Raw genomic sequence first — 17,112 nt, 5'->3', positions numbered from 1 at the left:
TAATTGTGTGGCACAGTTTTGCAACTTGTAGAGCCACTGTTTCACGGTGCCAGAGGCACAAGTTCAATACTGAGAGAGTAGAGAGCACTAAGTTCCTCGGAATCCACTTAAGAAATTACCTATCCTGGACATAAAGGATCTCCTCACTTGTCAGGAAGGCACAACAGTCACTGTATTTACTGAGAAGACTGAGGCAGGCAAGGCTACTGGCCACTATCTTGTCAACTTTCTACAGGAGCTCTATCAACAGTGTCCTGGCCGGCTGCAACACAGAATGGTTTAGTTGCTGTAGAGCATTGGATTGGAGATCAATCCATAGGACCATAAAAGTGGCTGAGAGGATCAATGGGCTCTCCCTCCTCCATCGATATGATCTACCAGGATTGTTGTTTGAATAGGTCTTGCAAAATTGTTGCGGCCCCTATGACCCCACACACAGCATATTTCAACTACTCCAAATCAGAAAAGAGATAGAGGAATATCAGAGCCAGAACAGCTAGGATGAGAAACAGCTTCTTCTCACGGACAGTGCGACTGCTAAATGACTGAATGAACTGCTCATACCAACCCTCTCAGACTCTACTAATTATTAAACAATATTTATAAATGTATATATGTGTTGTTTGACTGGAAGTGTGTTGACATGTTTTTTCACCGAGGACTGGAGAACGCTGTTTCGCCGGGTTATTCTTGTACAATTGAATTGTACAATAATAACTGGAATTTGAACATGTTGTCTATGTGGAGTTTTCGTCTTCTCCTTTTGATTTTGTAGATTACCATCGGGCACCTTGGTTTACAACACCTCAAAAAAAGTGTGAGTTGATGGGTTAATTGGCCACATAGGTAAGTGGAGTGGAGGGTTTTTTGGGGGGTAGGGGGAGAGCTGATGAGAAAATGGGGAGAATGGGATTAATGTAGGATTAGTTTAAAAAGTTGATTGATGGTCAGCTCAAAGTCAGTGGTCCAAGTGTTCTGTTTCTGTGCTGCATCTCTGTGCCTCTATGATTCTAAAATGTCCATGCTTCCTAATGAACTTCAACATGTTTAAGTAATTTAGCCTAAAAACATAATGTCAGAGAATGAACAATCTAGAACTCATCTGTCTGAGTGGCAAACATGGAATGTTGTAACAGTGGAGCAAATCAGAAACAAGATCCATGAGATTGCATTCTACATGACATTGGAAGTTTTGTGCCATAGCTGTTGGAATATTAATCGATCTCCTTCATCCACCTCCTTCTCATTATTTGGAACTCCCTAACACTCCCCTAGTTAATTTAGAAAAACATTGGAGCAAAGATAGGAAAGTATAAACCCAGCAAAGCAGGCCTCATCCCATTTTATCATGATCTTTTATGTCTCAGTCATTCCAGAAGTCAAAGATCAGGAAAATTGTCCACTTGCTCTTTCAGAATACAGAGACATTTCCCCTATTGCTACTACTAAAGGGTAGAACAGTTCATTTTTTGTACTTTTACCTTCACAAAAAAAACGCAATGTTTTCTTGCTGCATTTTAAACAAATGAGCATCCATAGACTTAACCTATAATTATCAATAAAGGAAAAAATGGATAAACTATTATGTTCCTATTGAACAAGTAATCAATTGAATTCTCGGTTGTAGCTCAATTGCTTAAATGAGGAATATTGGATTTCAATGTTAAAATACTTTTCTGAAAATGCCTGAGCTGTCATGACATTGTATCAGTTTGATTGCACTCCAGTGTCTTCATGATTGCATTATAAAATATCAATGAATTGCCCTGAAATTTAGCAGCAGGAACCGTCAATATAATTTTTAGCTGCCTGATATGAATGTGAGCTGAAGATTGTGTCACAATGTTCTGTTTTAAAGAAGTTGCCAAGTTATCCCAACAGAGCGAGAAGCCTTGGAGAGACAATAATTTTTACTCATTTATTGATGAAAGTTACTGGGGCAGATTTACATCTTCACCAGCTGGGTAGTAATCAGATGGGGCAGATTGGATGGGTTAGAAAAAAACCACCAACATTTAATTCAATTAAAGAGAGTGAAATAAAACCAGGCAGGTTCTAAGAGTGGCAATCAGTCTCAACAGACTGCAATCTGCCTCCAAGCAAGGTTTGATAGTTTAGTGGCAAATTATAAGAAGTTAAATGTCTGTTTTTATCACTTGTAGGTGCAACCGTGGCATGTGTTACGGTTGTTTTGCTGACAGTCAGTTGATGAGACTAGTTTGCTGATGACAAAAAAAGATGTTGATTGCTTGACGTTGATTGAAAGCTACTTTGCAAGGAAATAAAGATTTTTAAAAAAGTGCAGATAGAAGATGAACCACATGGAGGAGAGTGGCCATTAAATTTTGGTGATTTTGGCTGAAGGTAAGTTGCTCCAAGGTCATGGGAAACAATCTTTCAATAGTATCATCGTACACTGAACTTCTATTTGAACAGTCAGTCAAGGGTTCAATTCCAAGGTCAGCTTTTTGGATAACATAAGAGAATGAGAAAAAAAATCAGCTGGTGAAGGAGATGGTGGACCCTGTTGCATAGTTCCCTAAGCAGATATTTTTTTATTGGCAGATCTTCAAAATGACCAAAACCTTGCTGGAAATGTGCAGCAGGTCAAGCTTCACCTGTGGAAAGAGAAACAGAGTCAATGTTTCAGATTTGAGATATGTTGTCATGGCTTGGACCCAAAATATTAATTCAGTTTCTCTTTCCTCAGATACTGCTTGGCATGCTGAGTATTTCTAGTATTTTCTATTTTTGCTTTAGATTTGATTAAAAAAATAATTTTCAATGACAAAACCTTGTCTGTCTGGTTGTGGAAGGGTCTTCCCTGTCAGCTCGATTCACAATGGCAACACCTGCTGACCTTGAGGAGGCTGTGCTAGAGGTGAGGATGTAATCTGGAATGCATGTTGGCCAAGATCTGGAAAAAGATGTAGCATTTTTGTTGTTGTTATTTAATCCAAAAAGCTTCAAAACTTTGGATACTGTGCTTTACGTGGCAATTTCCATAGATGCAGACTGAAACTAGCATCAATTCCTGGAACATTAACAGCTCAGTGACTTTCACCTGTCAGAAAGTTGCTGCTCTTCCAGTGCAAGGAGCTCTCACCAACTGAAAATGGTAGGTGGCACAATTCAAGGTTCAGGACTAAGCACTGAGGGATACAATGAAGCATGATGTAGGCTAAATTCCTCTGATAATTGCTTGCAAGATTTACGTTGTGTTGGCGCAGGACAATGATATTTTATTTCATGCACATTCTTTCAAGTTTTTGCTCAATTTCTAGACAAGATAGCCGGAAAAATATTGTCATGGTGATAAAACCTACATTTTGCAAGCAGATGAATGATATGCTTTGAACTGTGAAGGACAACATATGCCATGCACTGCATTATACACTTGAAAAATTCTGAATAGATATTTTTAGAAAGTTTTATGTAAATGCAAATCTTTTTTTCTAAACAATCACTACAGAAATCTTCCCATCAAACTGTGTTTTTTCAAAATTAAATTATGTTACACGCCGCAGATTGCAGGCTAACTCTGCGCACTCTGAGTTTGAAACTCTACCCCAGTGTGCCACTAATTCATAGAATAGGACTGTAGAAAGTTAAACTTTGGAGGATTATACTTGACATATCTTTATTAATGTTTGCTCTTCAAATGAAATTATTTATTTGAATGTGGGTTGGCTGTCTTTTCTGAACTTCCTTCAGTGGGTTTGCTGGTGGAAATAGCAGTTTGGTTTCTATCCGACTTGGTTATATTAAAAGGATATCAAAATTATGTAATCATCTTCCAAAAACTGCAGTCAACACATAGAATTTCAGACAAGAGAAATGGACATTTTATCAACATTGGTAATCTGCACACGTCAGGTGGCATATTCTCTCTGCAGGGAGAGGTGATTACAGTCCACACAACATGAACGTGGTCTAAATACAGTAAGACCCCTGGTATTCGGCACCTACAGGGATTGGTAGATGCCAGATATGCAAAGTTTCCGTTTGCTGAGACTCACTCTTACAATGCCGAACTGATACACCAACATTAAGAATAAAACTTCAAAAGACAAAAGGCCCTTCAAAATATAAAGTGATATGGAAAAAAAATCAATACTGTGCAATTATGTAAAGGTCACTTTAATTCCAGTAACTTACAAAATATAAATTTAAATTCAAACCCCGGGCGCTGAGCTGTAACAGCTTTACGTTAACCACTACACTAACCGTGCTGCCATCATAATTAACCTCCTTCCTCCCCCATGTTTACAGATAAAGCCTTACTAATATATTTACAAGTAATAATATACAAATAAAAATAAAGACTCTTACTAAGCAGAGATAAGGTGACACTTTAAGAGAATCACCCCAACAGTGAGTGGCATCAACCAGCTCTTCATCCTGGGTGACACCATTTTATTCAAACACAACTTTATTCAAACAGCTGCTAAAGGCACTCTGCCCGCTGGCTGAATATTTGCTCCTGTCTTCACCAAAGGTTTATGTGTTACTTAAGAGAATATTTACTTTTTTAATTGTAAACTTTTATTTAAATTTTTATTTATTCTTATTTATTTTAATTTTCAAAAATGTATTTATTTTCCTTGATTGTTTTTTGCCAGTTGCTTCAGGTTGTCAGTTGTTTGAATTCCAGATAAAAAAGGTTTTACTGTATTTTCAAAAAAAATGTTGTCTTGTGATTGGTTCTGGGGACGAACTCCCCAACAAGAGCAGATCTACTTATTTTCACATCCTTATTTTCAGTGATACACTCAACCTGAATCATCTACATTAAAAGCAGATCAGACAGATTGGATTAACGGTCACACAGCAGAAAATGGGCTGATTTTAAACATGCCATTTATCCCTTGTTTTGACTGCTGCTAACCTCTGATATGGACAGGCCCACACTGATCCCTGTACATGTAGTTATCACATTCCTATTCATCCTTTCCCCTCCCTTCTCCTTTGGTGTGAGAAAGTGAGGGAGAATCAATGTATGAAGTAGGCTGTCAGTGTTGAGGGTGAGACAAAGTTCAAAGTTCAGATTTATTGTCTGAGTACATGCATGACATCACATACAACCCTGAGATTCCTCATCCTGTGGGCTAGTGAGTAAGGGAGGGAGTGAATGCATGAGGCAGGAGAGAGTGAATATGTGAGGGAGGTAGTCAGTTCTTGGGCAAGTGATCAGACAACATTCGGCACTGATGGAGCCTAAAATTGTGGAGTGTGCAATTTCTATAATATTGCAATTTAGATTCAAGACTAAAAAATTATTATTGATGTTCTAATGTGCTCAACGTTAGCAAAACCAAGGAGATGATTGTGGACTTCAGGAGGGAATGGGGGAAAACACAATCCAGTCCTCATCATGGACTCAGTAATGGAGAGGGTCAAGAACTTCAAATTGCTGGGTGTCAATATTTCCAAGGATCTGTCCTGGAGCCTCCATGTTGATGCAATCGCAAATAGCTGTACTTTGTGAGGTGCTTGAGGAGATTAGGTATGTCTTCTAATACTTCTACAGGTGTACCATGGAAAGCACTCTGGCTGGTGCATCACTCTCTGATATGGAGGCATCAAATCTCAGGACAAGAAAAAAACTCTATTAACATGGCCTGTGACATTACAGGTACCTGACTTCACTCCATCAAGGACCTCTACTTGAGCCAATGTCTTAAAAAAGCAGCCTCAAAGACCCTCAGCACCCAGGCCATACCCTCTTCACTCTGCTACCACTGGGTAAAAGGTACAGGAGCCTAAAGACAAGCACACAGTGGCACAAGGACAGCTTCTTCCCCTCTGCCATCAGATTCCTGAATAATCAATGAAGCAGAGACACAGCCTTATTTTCCATGCACTACAATTTTTTTTATATATTAGTGTTGTAAGACGGTTCATAAGATGAATATTCGCACAAGTCTGTGATGCTTCCGCAGAACACAGAATTTTGTGACTTGTTCATGGCAATAAATTCTGATTCTGAATGTCACAACACGTACGAGAGATTAAGTACAGTTCATAAATGGAGTATAATGAGGTGCTATTTATTTTTGGAACATGCTTGTTATTGCAGTCATTGCTGAATGCTACAAGCTATAAACCTTCAGCAGTGAAAGGGGATTAAGTGTGCACAGGAATTGCATCTTAATGGGGTGTGAACGAACAAGTACACACCTGCTTCTATTTGAAATACAGGGAACACTTAACATGTTGGAAGCAACAAGCTTGCAATTGATAATAATTGAAATGATAATTGGCAAGTTGCATTTGGATTGATTTAAATGATTACACAATTAAAATATAGATGGTTTAAAAAGGACAGGTCTCACAGTATTTTGTGGTTTAAGGTACTATCTTTGTCCATCAATAGAACTATGAGCATTTCACATTCTAATAACTCAGTGCAGAGGGATATAAACTTGGATCTTATATCCTTTATAATTCTGAGATAAAGGCACTTGTTATTAAAACACTATTGGAGCCAGTTTCTACCATTATCCTTGCACTTCTTGCTTTTGAAGCTGCAAATTCAAGTGAACTCACACAGGCTGAGGTTTAATCTATCACCAGAGGATCATTCATTGGAAATGTCCAAGTCCTTCACTATTGAGTAGTAGACTTTTTTTGAAGTTTCATTTTGCCTCTTTCCCACAGATATCAAGAGTTGCAGTAATTGAGGGAATGGCAGTTATGGTTTTTAGACTGCAGATATGCAATGGCACAATCAAGGAATTTTGCCACCTCACAGGCAGTCTAAAAAGGAATGAGCAGGAATTTTGAGTCAATTCCTGCACCGCGATTTATCCTGCAGGACCCCTACAACTTTTTGGAGGAAGCCTGCAGTGTAAATCATACAGGAAAAATTCACTGACCATCATCCACTCTACTGCACGTCCAACCACCGGACTGTTGCATCTAAAAAGGGACCCAGTGTGAATGACCACACGGGGGGTAATTATGTTAATTTTTTCTGAAATTTTCCCGACATTGCTGTCTAAAAACCGTACCTGATGCAGTTGTTACTTTTAACTGCTCAATAATTCAGAAGCCTGAACCCAACAGACCACCAAAACAGTGCAAAGTTTTAACTTTGTTAATTATTTGGAATTAAATAAAACCTAATCATTAGTACCAATGACCACAGAATTCCATGAAAGTTCATCCAGTTCTTCTTTGGAAAAAGTATATCATCCCTAAAGAGACTGGCCTCCATGTGACACCAGACTCTGAAATGGCCAAGCCAGCAAGACAGTTGTCCATAACTGCTATGTTGAAACAGAGAAGGAACAAGACTGAATATATCACTGAGGGATGAACCAGGCACGGAATTCAGGCATGGGAATGATGGTCCTCGCTCTTGCGACTACACTGTTCAAAGACTGGCCAAGCAACAGATTGATATATCTTTTTGGGCAATGTTCCTAGTTCCTCTATCACCATCCTGCCACACTGACAGGACATACCCAGAAGAAGGGGTGGCATTGGACTTCAGAGTATATGAATTCTCTTGGCATCAGGTCAAATCTGGATAAAAGAAAACCCTCCTGATGACCAGCTACCATTCTTAAATAATAAACAAAAGTGTTGGAGAAACTCAGCATGTCCACAGTGTTCATAGAAGGCAGATATATTTGTCAATGTATGAGTGTATTTGTTCATACCTTGATGAAGGGCTCAGGCCAGAAACATTGGTTATATATCTTTGCCTCTAATGGATGCTGTGAGACTTGACGAATTTCTCCAACATATTTGTGTATAAACTGCAATTACAGCATTTCCAGACTTTCTTTTTTCACTTCATTCAGCTTCGTTCTTCTCTAGTTGATGAATCTCTGCTCCTCCATGTTATAAAAATATTTGTTGTAGAAGCAGTGAAAATAGCAAGGGGATAGAATGTAGTCTGGGTGGCTGCTTCGCTTTCCATAATCAAGAATAGTTTGCCAGCATCCTTCCTGACGAAGTTGACATATTCTGTCAGACAGTGCAACCAAACTGGGGGCTGTGATGGGCAGTGAATGAACCAACATATGGATTAAATCTCTTTGACTTCCTCTCAACAATTTACTTGCAGTAGATAAACAACAGAATGACCACAGACAGGCCCTGTGGTGACTAAACCCAATCTTCGCACAGAGGATATACTCCATCATGTTATGGGAGTTTGATTCAAAACAAATTGACATTTCAAAACAGGGGATTCAAGAGATGCTGTGGAACATCAGCAGTGGAAGGCATATACATTAATGGAATATGTAACCCCATGGTTTTGCAATGACCTCACTGAACAATTACTGTCAACCCAGGGCATCAAACTTTGAGCAGTGAAGAGGATCCTCGAAAATGAGGTGCCAACCTGGTAATGCTGAAACATGCAGCTAAGCATATTGCAGGATAAAGGCATCATGCAATGGACAGTGCTAAGTATTTTTACATTTAATGGATCACACGAAGGCTCCAATATCTTGTCACATGTAATTATGTATGATGGTGAACAATTAAAGTAAATGGGAGAAATCTCTAAGAACTTTCCCATCTTTAATGATGGTGGAGCTTGAGATGGAAGAGTTGAAGACAAGGTAGAAGCATTTCCAGATGTAACTGCTAATGGAATGATCCATCTCTGTTTCCTCCTGAGATCTTCACCATTACAGACGACAGTCCCCAGCTAATTCTGTTCATCTGCTAGCAAGGAATGACTGAGGGTACTTGTTACATCCAAAGGTGTGGGGTTTGAGAACATACAGCTTCATTCCTGACAACCTGCCATGATAGGCCAGAACCGTTACAAAACTGACAACTTCCTTGTTCTATGTGAAAAATTGCCCAGGTGTGTCCAATTAATATTGCAGGGCATAAGAAATAGGAGCAGGAGTAGGCCATCTGGCCCATCAAGCCTGCTCCACCATTCAATAAGGTCATGGCTGATCTGATTATTGACTCAACTCCACCTACCTGCTTTTTCCCCATATCCCTTAATTTCTTTTTTTTAATGTAAAAACCTATCTAACTGAACTTTAAATATATTGAATGAAGTAGCCTCAACTGCTTCCCTGGGCAGAGAATTCCACAGATTCACTACTCTCTGGGAAAAACAGTTTTTCCTCATTTCCATCTTTAATCTACTCCCCTGAATCTTGAGGCTTGTGCGTCTATCTTATCTATCCCTTTCATAATTGTATATGTTTCTATAAGATCTCCTCTCATTCTTCTGAATTTGATTTAGACTCTCCTCATAGAAGAACCCCTTCATCTCCAGGACCAACCTGGCGAACCTCCTCTGGACTGCCTCTAAGGCCAGTGCAATCTTCCTCAAGTAAAGAGACTAGAACTGTACACAGTACTCCAGGTGCAGTCTCACCAGTACCTTATACAGTTGCAGCATGACCTCCCTGCTCTTGAATTCAATTCCTCTAGCGATGAAGGCTAACATTCTATTTGCCTTTTCATAACCTGTTGTGCCTGCAACCCAACATTTTGCACTCCCAAATCCTTCTGCACTACAGCATGCTGCAGTTTTTCACCATTTAAATAATAATCTGCTCTTAAATTTTTCCTACCAAAGTGGATGACCTCACATTTACTAAAATTGTACTCCATCTGCCAGACCTTTGCTCACTCACCCAACTTAACAATATCCTACTGCAGCTTCTCAGTACAATTTACTTTTTCACTCCATTTAGTATCATCCGCAAACTTGGCTACATTACACTCCATTCCCTCTTCCAAATCATCAGTGTAAATGATGAACAGCTGCGGGCCCAGCACTGACCCCTGTGGCCCCCCATTTACCACTGTCCGCTAATCAGAAAGCACCCATTTATCCCGACTCTGCCTTCTGTCAGTTAATCAATCTTCAGTCCATGCCAATATACTTCCCCTGACTCCATTCATCTGTATCTTATTGATAAGTCTCTTGTGCTGCACCATATCAAACCTAATATACATCAACCTGTTCCCCTCTACTGGACCCATTATATCCTCAAAGAATTCCAGCGAGTTTGTCAAACAAGACCTACCCTTTTTGAATCCATGCTGTGTCTGCCTGATGGAACCCTGTCATTCTAAATGCCTCGCTATTTTATCCTCAATGACAGCTTCAGGATTTTCTCGACCACAGACGATAAAAGCTAACTGGCTGATAGTTACCTGTCTTCTGCCTACATCCCTTTTAAAAAAGTAGAATGACATTTGCTGTCTTCCAATCTGCTGAGACCTGCCCAGAATCTAGAGAATTTTGGTAAGTGACTCCTGCCATTTCCTTCAGTACCTGGGATGCATCCTATCAGGACCTGGGGATTTGTCCTCTTTCAGTCCCATTAGTTTACTCATCACTATTTCTTTTGTAGCAATTATTTTATCGAGTCCATCACCTCCCTATCATCACTCTTTGGCATGCTGGAGATGTCTTCCACCATGAAGACAGAAGCAAAACTATTGTTCAATGCCTTGGCCCTTCCGTTATTACTCAATATCAATTTACCTTTCTCATCTTCCAAGGGACCTATGTTGACACTATCCACCATCTAGTTTTGCTACCCGTTTTTATATTTGGTGCTAATTTACCTTCATAATCCTTCTTCCCTTTCCTTATTTCCCATTTAGTTCTCCTTTGTTGCCTTTTAAAGTTTTCTCAATCCTTCAGTTTCCCACTACTCTTGGCTTCTTTGTACACATGAGTTTTTAATTTTATACTTTCCTTTATTTCCTTAGTTAACCAAGGCTGGCTCTTCCCTCTCTTACTTCCCTTATTTTTTAACGGGAATCTATTTTTGTTGAGGACAATGAAAAATCTCTGTGAAAGTCTTACCACTGTTCATCAACTGTTCTGCCAACTAGGCAGTGCTCCCAGTCCACGCTGACCAATTCCTCCCTCATCCTGATGCATTCTATTCAAGCATAATGCACTAGTTTTAGATCTAACTACTGCAACTCCCATCTGTAGGAGAAATTCAATCATACTATGATCGCTTTTTCCAAGAGGGTCTCTAACTACTAAATTGTTAATTTTACCTATCTCATTGCACAATACTAGATCTAAAATAACATTCTCCTTTGTTGCTGCCTAAGAAAGCTATCATGGCTGCATTCTATGAAGTCATCCTCCAGACTCCCTTGACTAACTTGATTTTCCTAACCTATATGGAAGTTGAAGTTCCCCACGACAACTGCTGTTCTGTTCTGACATGCCTCAGTTATCTCTCAGTTAATTGCCTGTACCACTGTGCTATTTTTATTTGGTGGGCGATAGACTTTTACTATTTTTAATCTCTACCGAGATGGACTCAATATTCTGTTCTTTAGATCTTATGGATAACTACTGCACCATCTACTCTCAATTATCATTAAAGTGACAGAAATTATCATCATCAGTGATGCTCAAAGGGCATTTACTCACCAGACTTTAATCAGGGCCACTTAGCTTCAGATTTCATCACAGACTTGGTTCAAACATGTAACAGAGGGTCAGACAGGAGATGAGAGTGATTGATCCTGAACTCAAAGCAGCTTTGAGTGTGATATCAGAATATCTTTGTAAAATTGAAATCTTTGAGGAAGTAATGACTAGGACAGACAAAGGAGAGTCAATAGATATTGTTTATTTGGGGTTTCAGAACCCCTTTGACAATGGGTTGCACATAAGGCTGCTAAATAACCTTGATCGCATGGTGTTAGGGGAAAGGTACTCACATAGATAAAAGGTTGGCTGAGTGACAAGAGGAAAAATGTAAGAATAAATGGGGCTTTTCTGACTGAATGCCAGTGATTAGTGTTGGGTTTGCTACTTTTCAGATTGTATGTAAATGTCTTGGATGAGAGAATTGATGGCTCTGTGGCCAAGTTTGCAAATGATACAAAGGGAGGTGGATGGGCGGGTCGTTTTGAGGAAACAAGAGTCTGCAGAAGGATTTGGACAGGTTGGGAAAATGGACAAAGAAGTGGTAGATGGAATACGGCATAGGGAAGTGCATGGTCATGCACGCTGGTGGAAGAAATAAAGAAGAGGACTATTTTCTACATGGGGAGAAAAGTCAGAAAATGGAGGTTCAAACAGACTTGGGAGTGCTAGTGCAAGATTTCTAAAATGTTAATTTTCACATTGTGTCAGGAGTAAGGAAGGCAAAAGCAATGCTAGCATTCATTTTGAGAGGACTAGAATGTAAAATGTAACTCTGAGGGTTTAATTGGGTGTTGGTCAGACCATATTTGGAGTATCATGAGCATCTAAGAAAGGATGTGCTGACATAGGAAGAGTTCCAGAGGAAATCGACTAGAATGATTCTGGCGTGAATGGGTTAATGTGCGAGGAATGTTTGATGGCTCTGGAGTTTAGAAGCATTTGGAGAGTGGGGGAGGGGTGTGGAAGGGGGGTCTCTGAAAAATAGGGAATATTGAAAGGGCTGGCAATAGCAGAAATGGAGCCATTACCAGTGGGAGAGAGTCCAGGACCAGAGGGCACAGCTTCAGAATAAAATGTCCCTTTAGAACAGAGATGAGCTGAAATTTCTTCAGTCAGAATGCTGTGAATCTGTGGAATTAGTTGCCCCAGATGGCTGTGGAGGATGTAATTGGGAGTAGATTTATAACTGAAGTTGATAATTTCTTGATTAGTAAGGGTGTCAAAGGTTATGGAGAGAAGGCAGGTAAAGGGGAAAGGAATAATTCATTAGCCATGATTCGTGTGGTGGAACAGAACTGATGAGGCTGAATGGCCTAATTCTGCTCCTATCTCATGATCTTATTGGCAATGGGCATCAAATGGAAAAGAAACTCCAATATCTGGTGTCCTACATTGTACAAATGAATAAGGCTGTTGTTATTATGCCAGTGCCTGAACATCACTGCTGGAGTTTCTCAGGGCAGTGTCCTGGGGTTAAAATTCTTTAGCTGGTTCACAATGATCTTCTTTCCTTCAGAATTTCAGAGGCTGTGCTGTTTGCAACTCATTAATAAACAAAGCGAGCAAGACTCAAACCTATTCAGTCACAGACTGATAAATAGTAAATAAGATTTGTCCCACTAAAGTGCTGCCCAAGACCATCTCCAATAAGAGAGGTTGAACTACCTTCCCTTGACATTGAATGGCATTATCACTGCTGAACCTCCTGCCAGTTCAAGAAACTCATCTGGGTGAGCCACATATTTCTTCTTCTTCTTTGGCTTGGCTTCGCGGACGAAGATTTATGGAGGGGTAATGTCCACGTCAGCTGCAGGCTCGTTGGTGGCTGACAAGTCCGATGCGGGACAGGCAGACACGGTTGCAGCGGTTGCAGGGGAAAATTGGTTGGTTGGGGTTGGGTGTTGGGTTTTTCCTCCTTTGTCTTTTGTCAGTGGGGTGGGCTCTGCGGTCTTCTTCAAAGGAGGTTGCTGCCCGCCGAACTGTGAGGCGCCAAGATGCATGGTTTGAGGCGATATCAGCCCACTGGCGGTGGTCAATGTGGCAGGCACCAAGAGCTTTCTTTAGGCGGTCCTTGTACCTCTTCTTTGGTGTGCCTCTGTCTCGGTGTCCAGTGGATTATATGTCAGCAAAAACAAATCCACGCATTGCTATGAGAAGGTGGAGCCATGTATTCTGCAGTTATGCAGCTTACACTTTGACACCCCAAAATCTTTCCAGACACAACACAGGAGTGTGACAGAATAATTTCCACTTGCCTGAATGAATGCACCTCCAGCAACATTACAGGAGCGTAACACTATACAGACACCGTAAATATTTGTGTATTATGCGACCTGTGTATACTGTGACCACCCCCCCCCCCCCCATTTTTGAGGGGAAAACATTTACCCCGTGTATAATGCGACCCTCACCCGCCTGAGTCGTGCTGCTGTCTCTCCGGCCGCTCGCCCGCCCAAGTCGCGCTTCAGTCTCTCATGACCCCCCCTCCCCTCACCCGCTTGAGTCGCACTGGTGTTTCTCATGACCCCCCCCTCCCCTCACCCACCTGATTCGCGATGTCGTCTTTCACAACCCCCCTCCCCTCACCTGCCCGCCCTGCCGCACAAGTCGCGCTGCCTACTACTGCTCTCCCGCCCTGCTGCACGAGTTGCGCTGTCGTCTCTCACGAACCCCCTCCCCTCGCCTGCCCGAGTCACGTTGCTGACTACAGCTCGCCCGTCTGAGCTGCTCTGTGAGTTACAGAAAATTTAAAAAAATCTACTCCCATGTATAATGCGACCCCCTTTTTTCTGAGGGGAAAATTTTTTGCATTAAGCACGAATATTTATGGTAATTCACTGGTTTCCAACCACCATTCTGAACTCCAGCACAATGCTGAGTGACTGCAGTGTGTATCAGATACAAAATTCACTGCAATGATTTGTCTTTGCTCATGTGAGAGCAACCCCACCCCCCCCCATAACCTCCCCACTGAGGAATGACAAGGGCTTCAGATGCACGGGCTGAAACATAGAAGTCTGCAAATGCTGTGATTGCAGTAAAAACACAGAATAGCTGGAGGAACTCAGCAGGGGACACCACTGCCTGCCAACTTCTTTCCAAATCACATATCAGCCTGACTTGGAAATATATTCTTGTGCCAAATAATTGTACTTCCTTCCGAAAAGAATTGGAGGAGTACTCTCACCAGAACTGGTATTGTTCAATTATCACTTTCTACTAGATGTTCAGCGCAGCTTTGCCAATGATCCTTAGATCCTGAAAAAAATGCATTTATGAACATAAACATACCTGCAGGATTGTCCGTCAGTAATTGGAATGTGGATATTTATCTGTGTTAGAAAATAATATTGCTTTCCTGTCCTCTCAATACCCTATAGATTTCTAAATGACTGCAGATGTGGATTGTTACCTTGCTGTTGTCCCACTGTTGTGTTTTCATCTGAGTGTTCAGAAGCTCGTAGGAAGGTTCCATTGAAGAAGTTTCTGTTTTTGGATATCCCGGGATCACATTATGCAGCTGGAATCCAAATGTCAGTAGCCAACTGTTCACATCTGTTGTACACAGAATAATAAAGTCACATTTATGCTCTCATTATAATTGAATTTAGATTCAAGCTGCTGCTAGCCATTCACCTTTACTACAGAGAAACTACACAGAGCTAGACTATCGTCGGTAACCATTTTAAGATGTAGTAAAGCATTCAAAACACTGTGCATTGTTTTATCTTTGGCATATTAAGAATTTAATAGTTATTTCCAATTTGGTGAGAAGTTATTCTGTCAAATTACTTTTAGAAACAACTTGGATTTCTAAAGTTCTTGAGATACACAAAGAAATCTTAACTGGCTTTACATCAAAAATGAGAAAGTGGTAAAGTTCAGGGCCGAAGATCAAATGCATAGATGAAGAGAAGGCCATGGAAGAGATTGCTGAAACCAGGAAGATATGTGAAAGGCACAGGGCCAACCAAAGAGACAAGGATGAACAGCTAGGCAAGCAACCACTAATGGTGCAGTGGAGGGTCGAGAGGACAAAGAATTAAAAGAGATGTATGAGGATGAATGTGAAAATCAAGGTGCAAATGATTTCAAGTGGCCAACTAATAGTTTTTTTGACACCTGCTGTTGACTTCTAGCTGGAACAGGTGCCAAGCCTGCTGGTGGGATTTATTTGATGGAGGATGCACTCGCATTTGGAAAAGCATAGATTTATTATGATTCGTCAGCATGGTCTCTGCCAGGGGAGGTTCTATCTTATAAATGTAATGGAGGCATTTGAGGAGGTGACAAGGGTGATTGATAAGGATTGGTCAGTGGAAATTGACTTCTGTAAAACATTTAACTAGTCTTTTAGGGTTGGCTGATCCAGAACATTAATTTACTGAGGATCACAGTAAGTTGGATACAAAATTGGTTTAGATAGAGAAGAATATATTATTTTTCTGACTGAATCACAAGAATCAGTGACCTTTGTTGTTTGAGGTTTATAAATGGATAAAAGTGTAGGTGGTCTGGTTAATAATTTGCAGACAATACAAAAACTGGTGGAATGGTTGATATTGAGGAAGATTTTTTCAAAGCATACAACAGGATATCAATCAGTTGGAAATTTAGGTGGAGAAATGGCAGAATTAGTTTAATCCAGGCTAATGTGAGGTGGTGCATTTTGGGAGCTGAAATATAATTGGAAAGCATGCAGTAAATGGCAAGACTGATGTACATAGAACATTACTGCACATTACAGGCTCTTTGGCCTATGATGGACAGTTAGGAGTATTGTGACAATAAATGCAGATAGGATGGTAAAGAGGGTGTATGGTATGTTCAGCATGAAAGCTGGCAAGACGTGTTGTAGTTATATCAAACAGTTTGGCCACATAAGAGTATTGTGTGCAGTTCTGGTTGCTATACTATAGGAAGGATATGGAGGTTTTGAAGTAAAAGTTCACCAGCATGTTGCCTGGATTGGAGTTTATTAGCTCAAAGAAGAGGTTGGAAAAATTTGGATTATTTTCTTTGGAACTTTGGAGGCTGAGGGACAATCTGATTGAAGTATGTAAAAATCACAACAGGCATGGATAGGGTATATAGTCCATGGAGCCTTTTCCCAGAGTGGAAATGCCAAACATTAGAGGGCATAGGTGTGAGGTGAGAGGGAGAAAGTTTAAAGGAAATGTGTGAAGTAAGTTACTTTTTATACAGAGAGTGGTAGACACCTGGAACACATTGCCAGGGGAGCTAGTAGAAGGATAAGATAGCAATGTTTCAGAGGCATTTAAAGAGACACGTGAACAGATAGGGAACAGAGTACACAATCCATTGGTTAGATTGGTATTGTAGTCATGGGAGACATTGTGGGCAATGGGTCTATTCCTGCGATATACTATGTTTTACTTCTACGCCAATTCTAATAGCCCATTAGCCTACGATTACTTTATTGCTCTTGGAGGCACATTTATCCATAGTTATTTGACTGATAATTTATGTTTTATTCTTGGCCTGCAGTTTAAAAATTCTGAGGTCCAAGGCATACAAATTTTGCATGGTGCTCAGCTACTGAGTACACAATAGAAAATTGCAGGAGGTTTAGAGTGGTACCGGGTAGAGCTTGGATCTTGGATTTGAATCTGGAGAGGTCATGGATGGTTGCCAGTGACATGAGCAAGAGGCAGAATAATCGATCGGCAATGAAAGACTTCGTGAAT

The 17,112-nt window shown here is 40.5% G+C and overlaps 1 protein-coding gene across 1 annotated transcript in view; it reads right to left on the bottom strand.

Moving 5' to 3' along the window:
• Positions 1 to 17,112, bottom strand: part of LOC138740058 (teneurin-4-like) — a 393,122-nt gene that overhangs the window by 15,771 nt on the left and 360,239 nt on the right. Inside the window, exon 28 of the mRNA XM_069892490.1 lies at positions 14,817 to 14,959. Within this exon, the coding sequence (XP_069748591.1) occupies positions 14,817 to 14,959 (143 nt within the window). The remainder of the gene's footprint in view (positions 1 to 14,816; positions 14,960 to 17,112) is intronic.

Source organism: Narcine bancroftii, chromosome 7 (assembly GCF_036971445.1).
Source record: "Narcine bancroftii isolate sNarBan1 chromosome 7, sNarBan1.hap1, whole genome shotgun sequence".
Lineage (NCBI taxonomy): Eukaryota > Metazoa > Chordata > Chondrichthyes > Torpediniformes > Narcinidae > Narcine > Narcine bancroftii.
The sequence above is the reverse complement of the archived record's forward strand: the minus strand, read 5'-3'. Positions and strand labels throughout refer to the sequence as shown.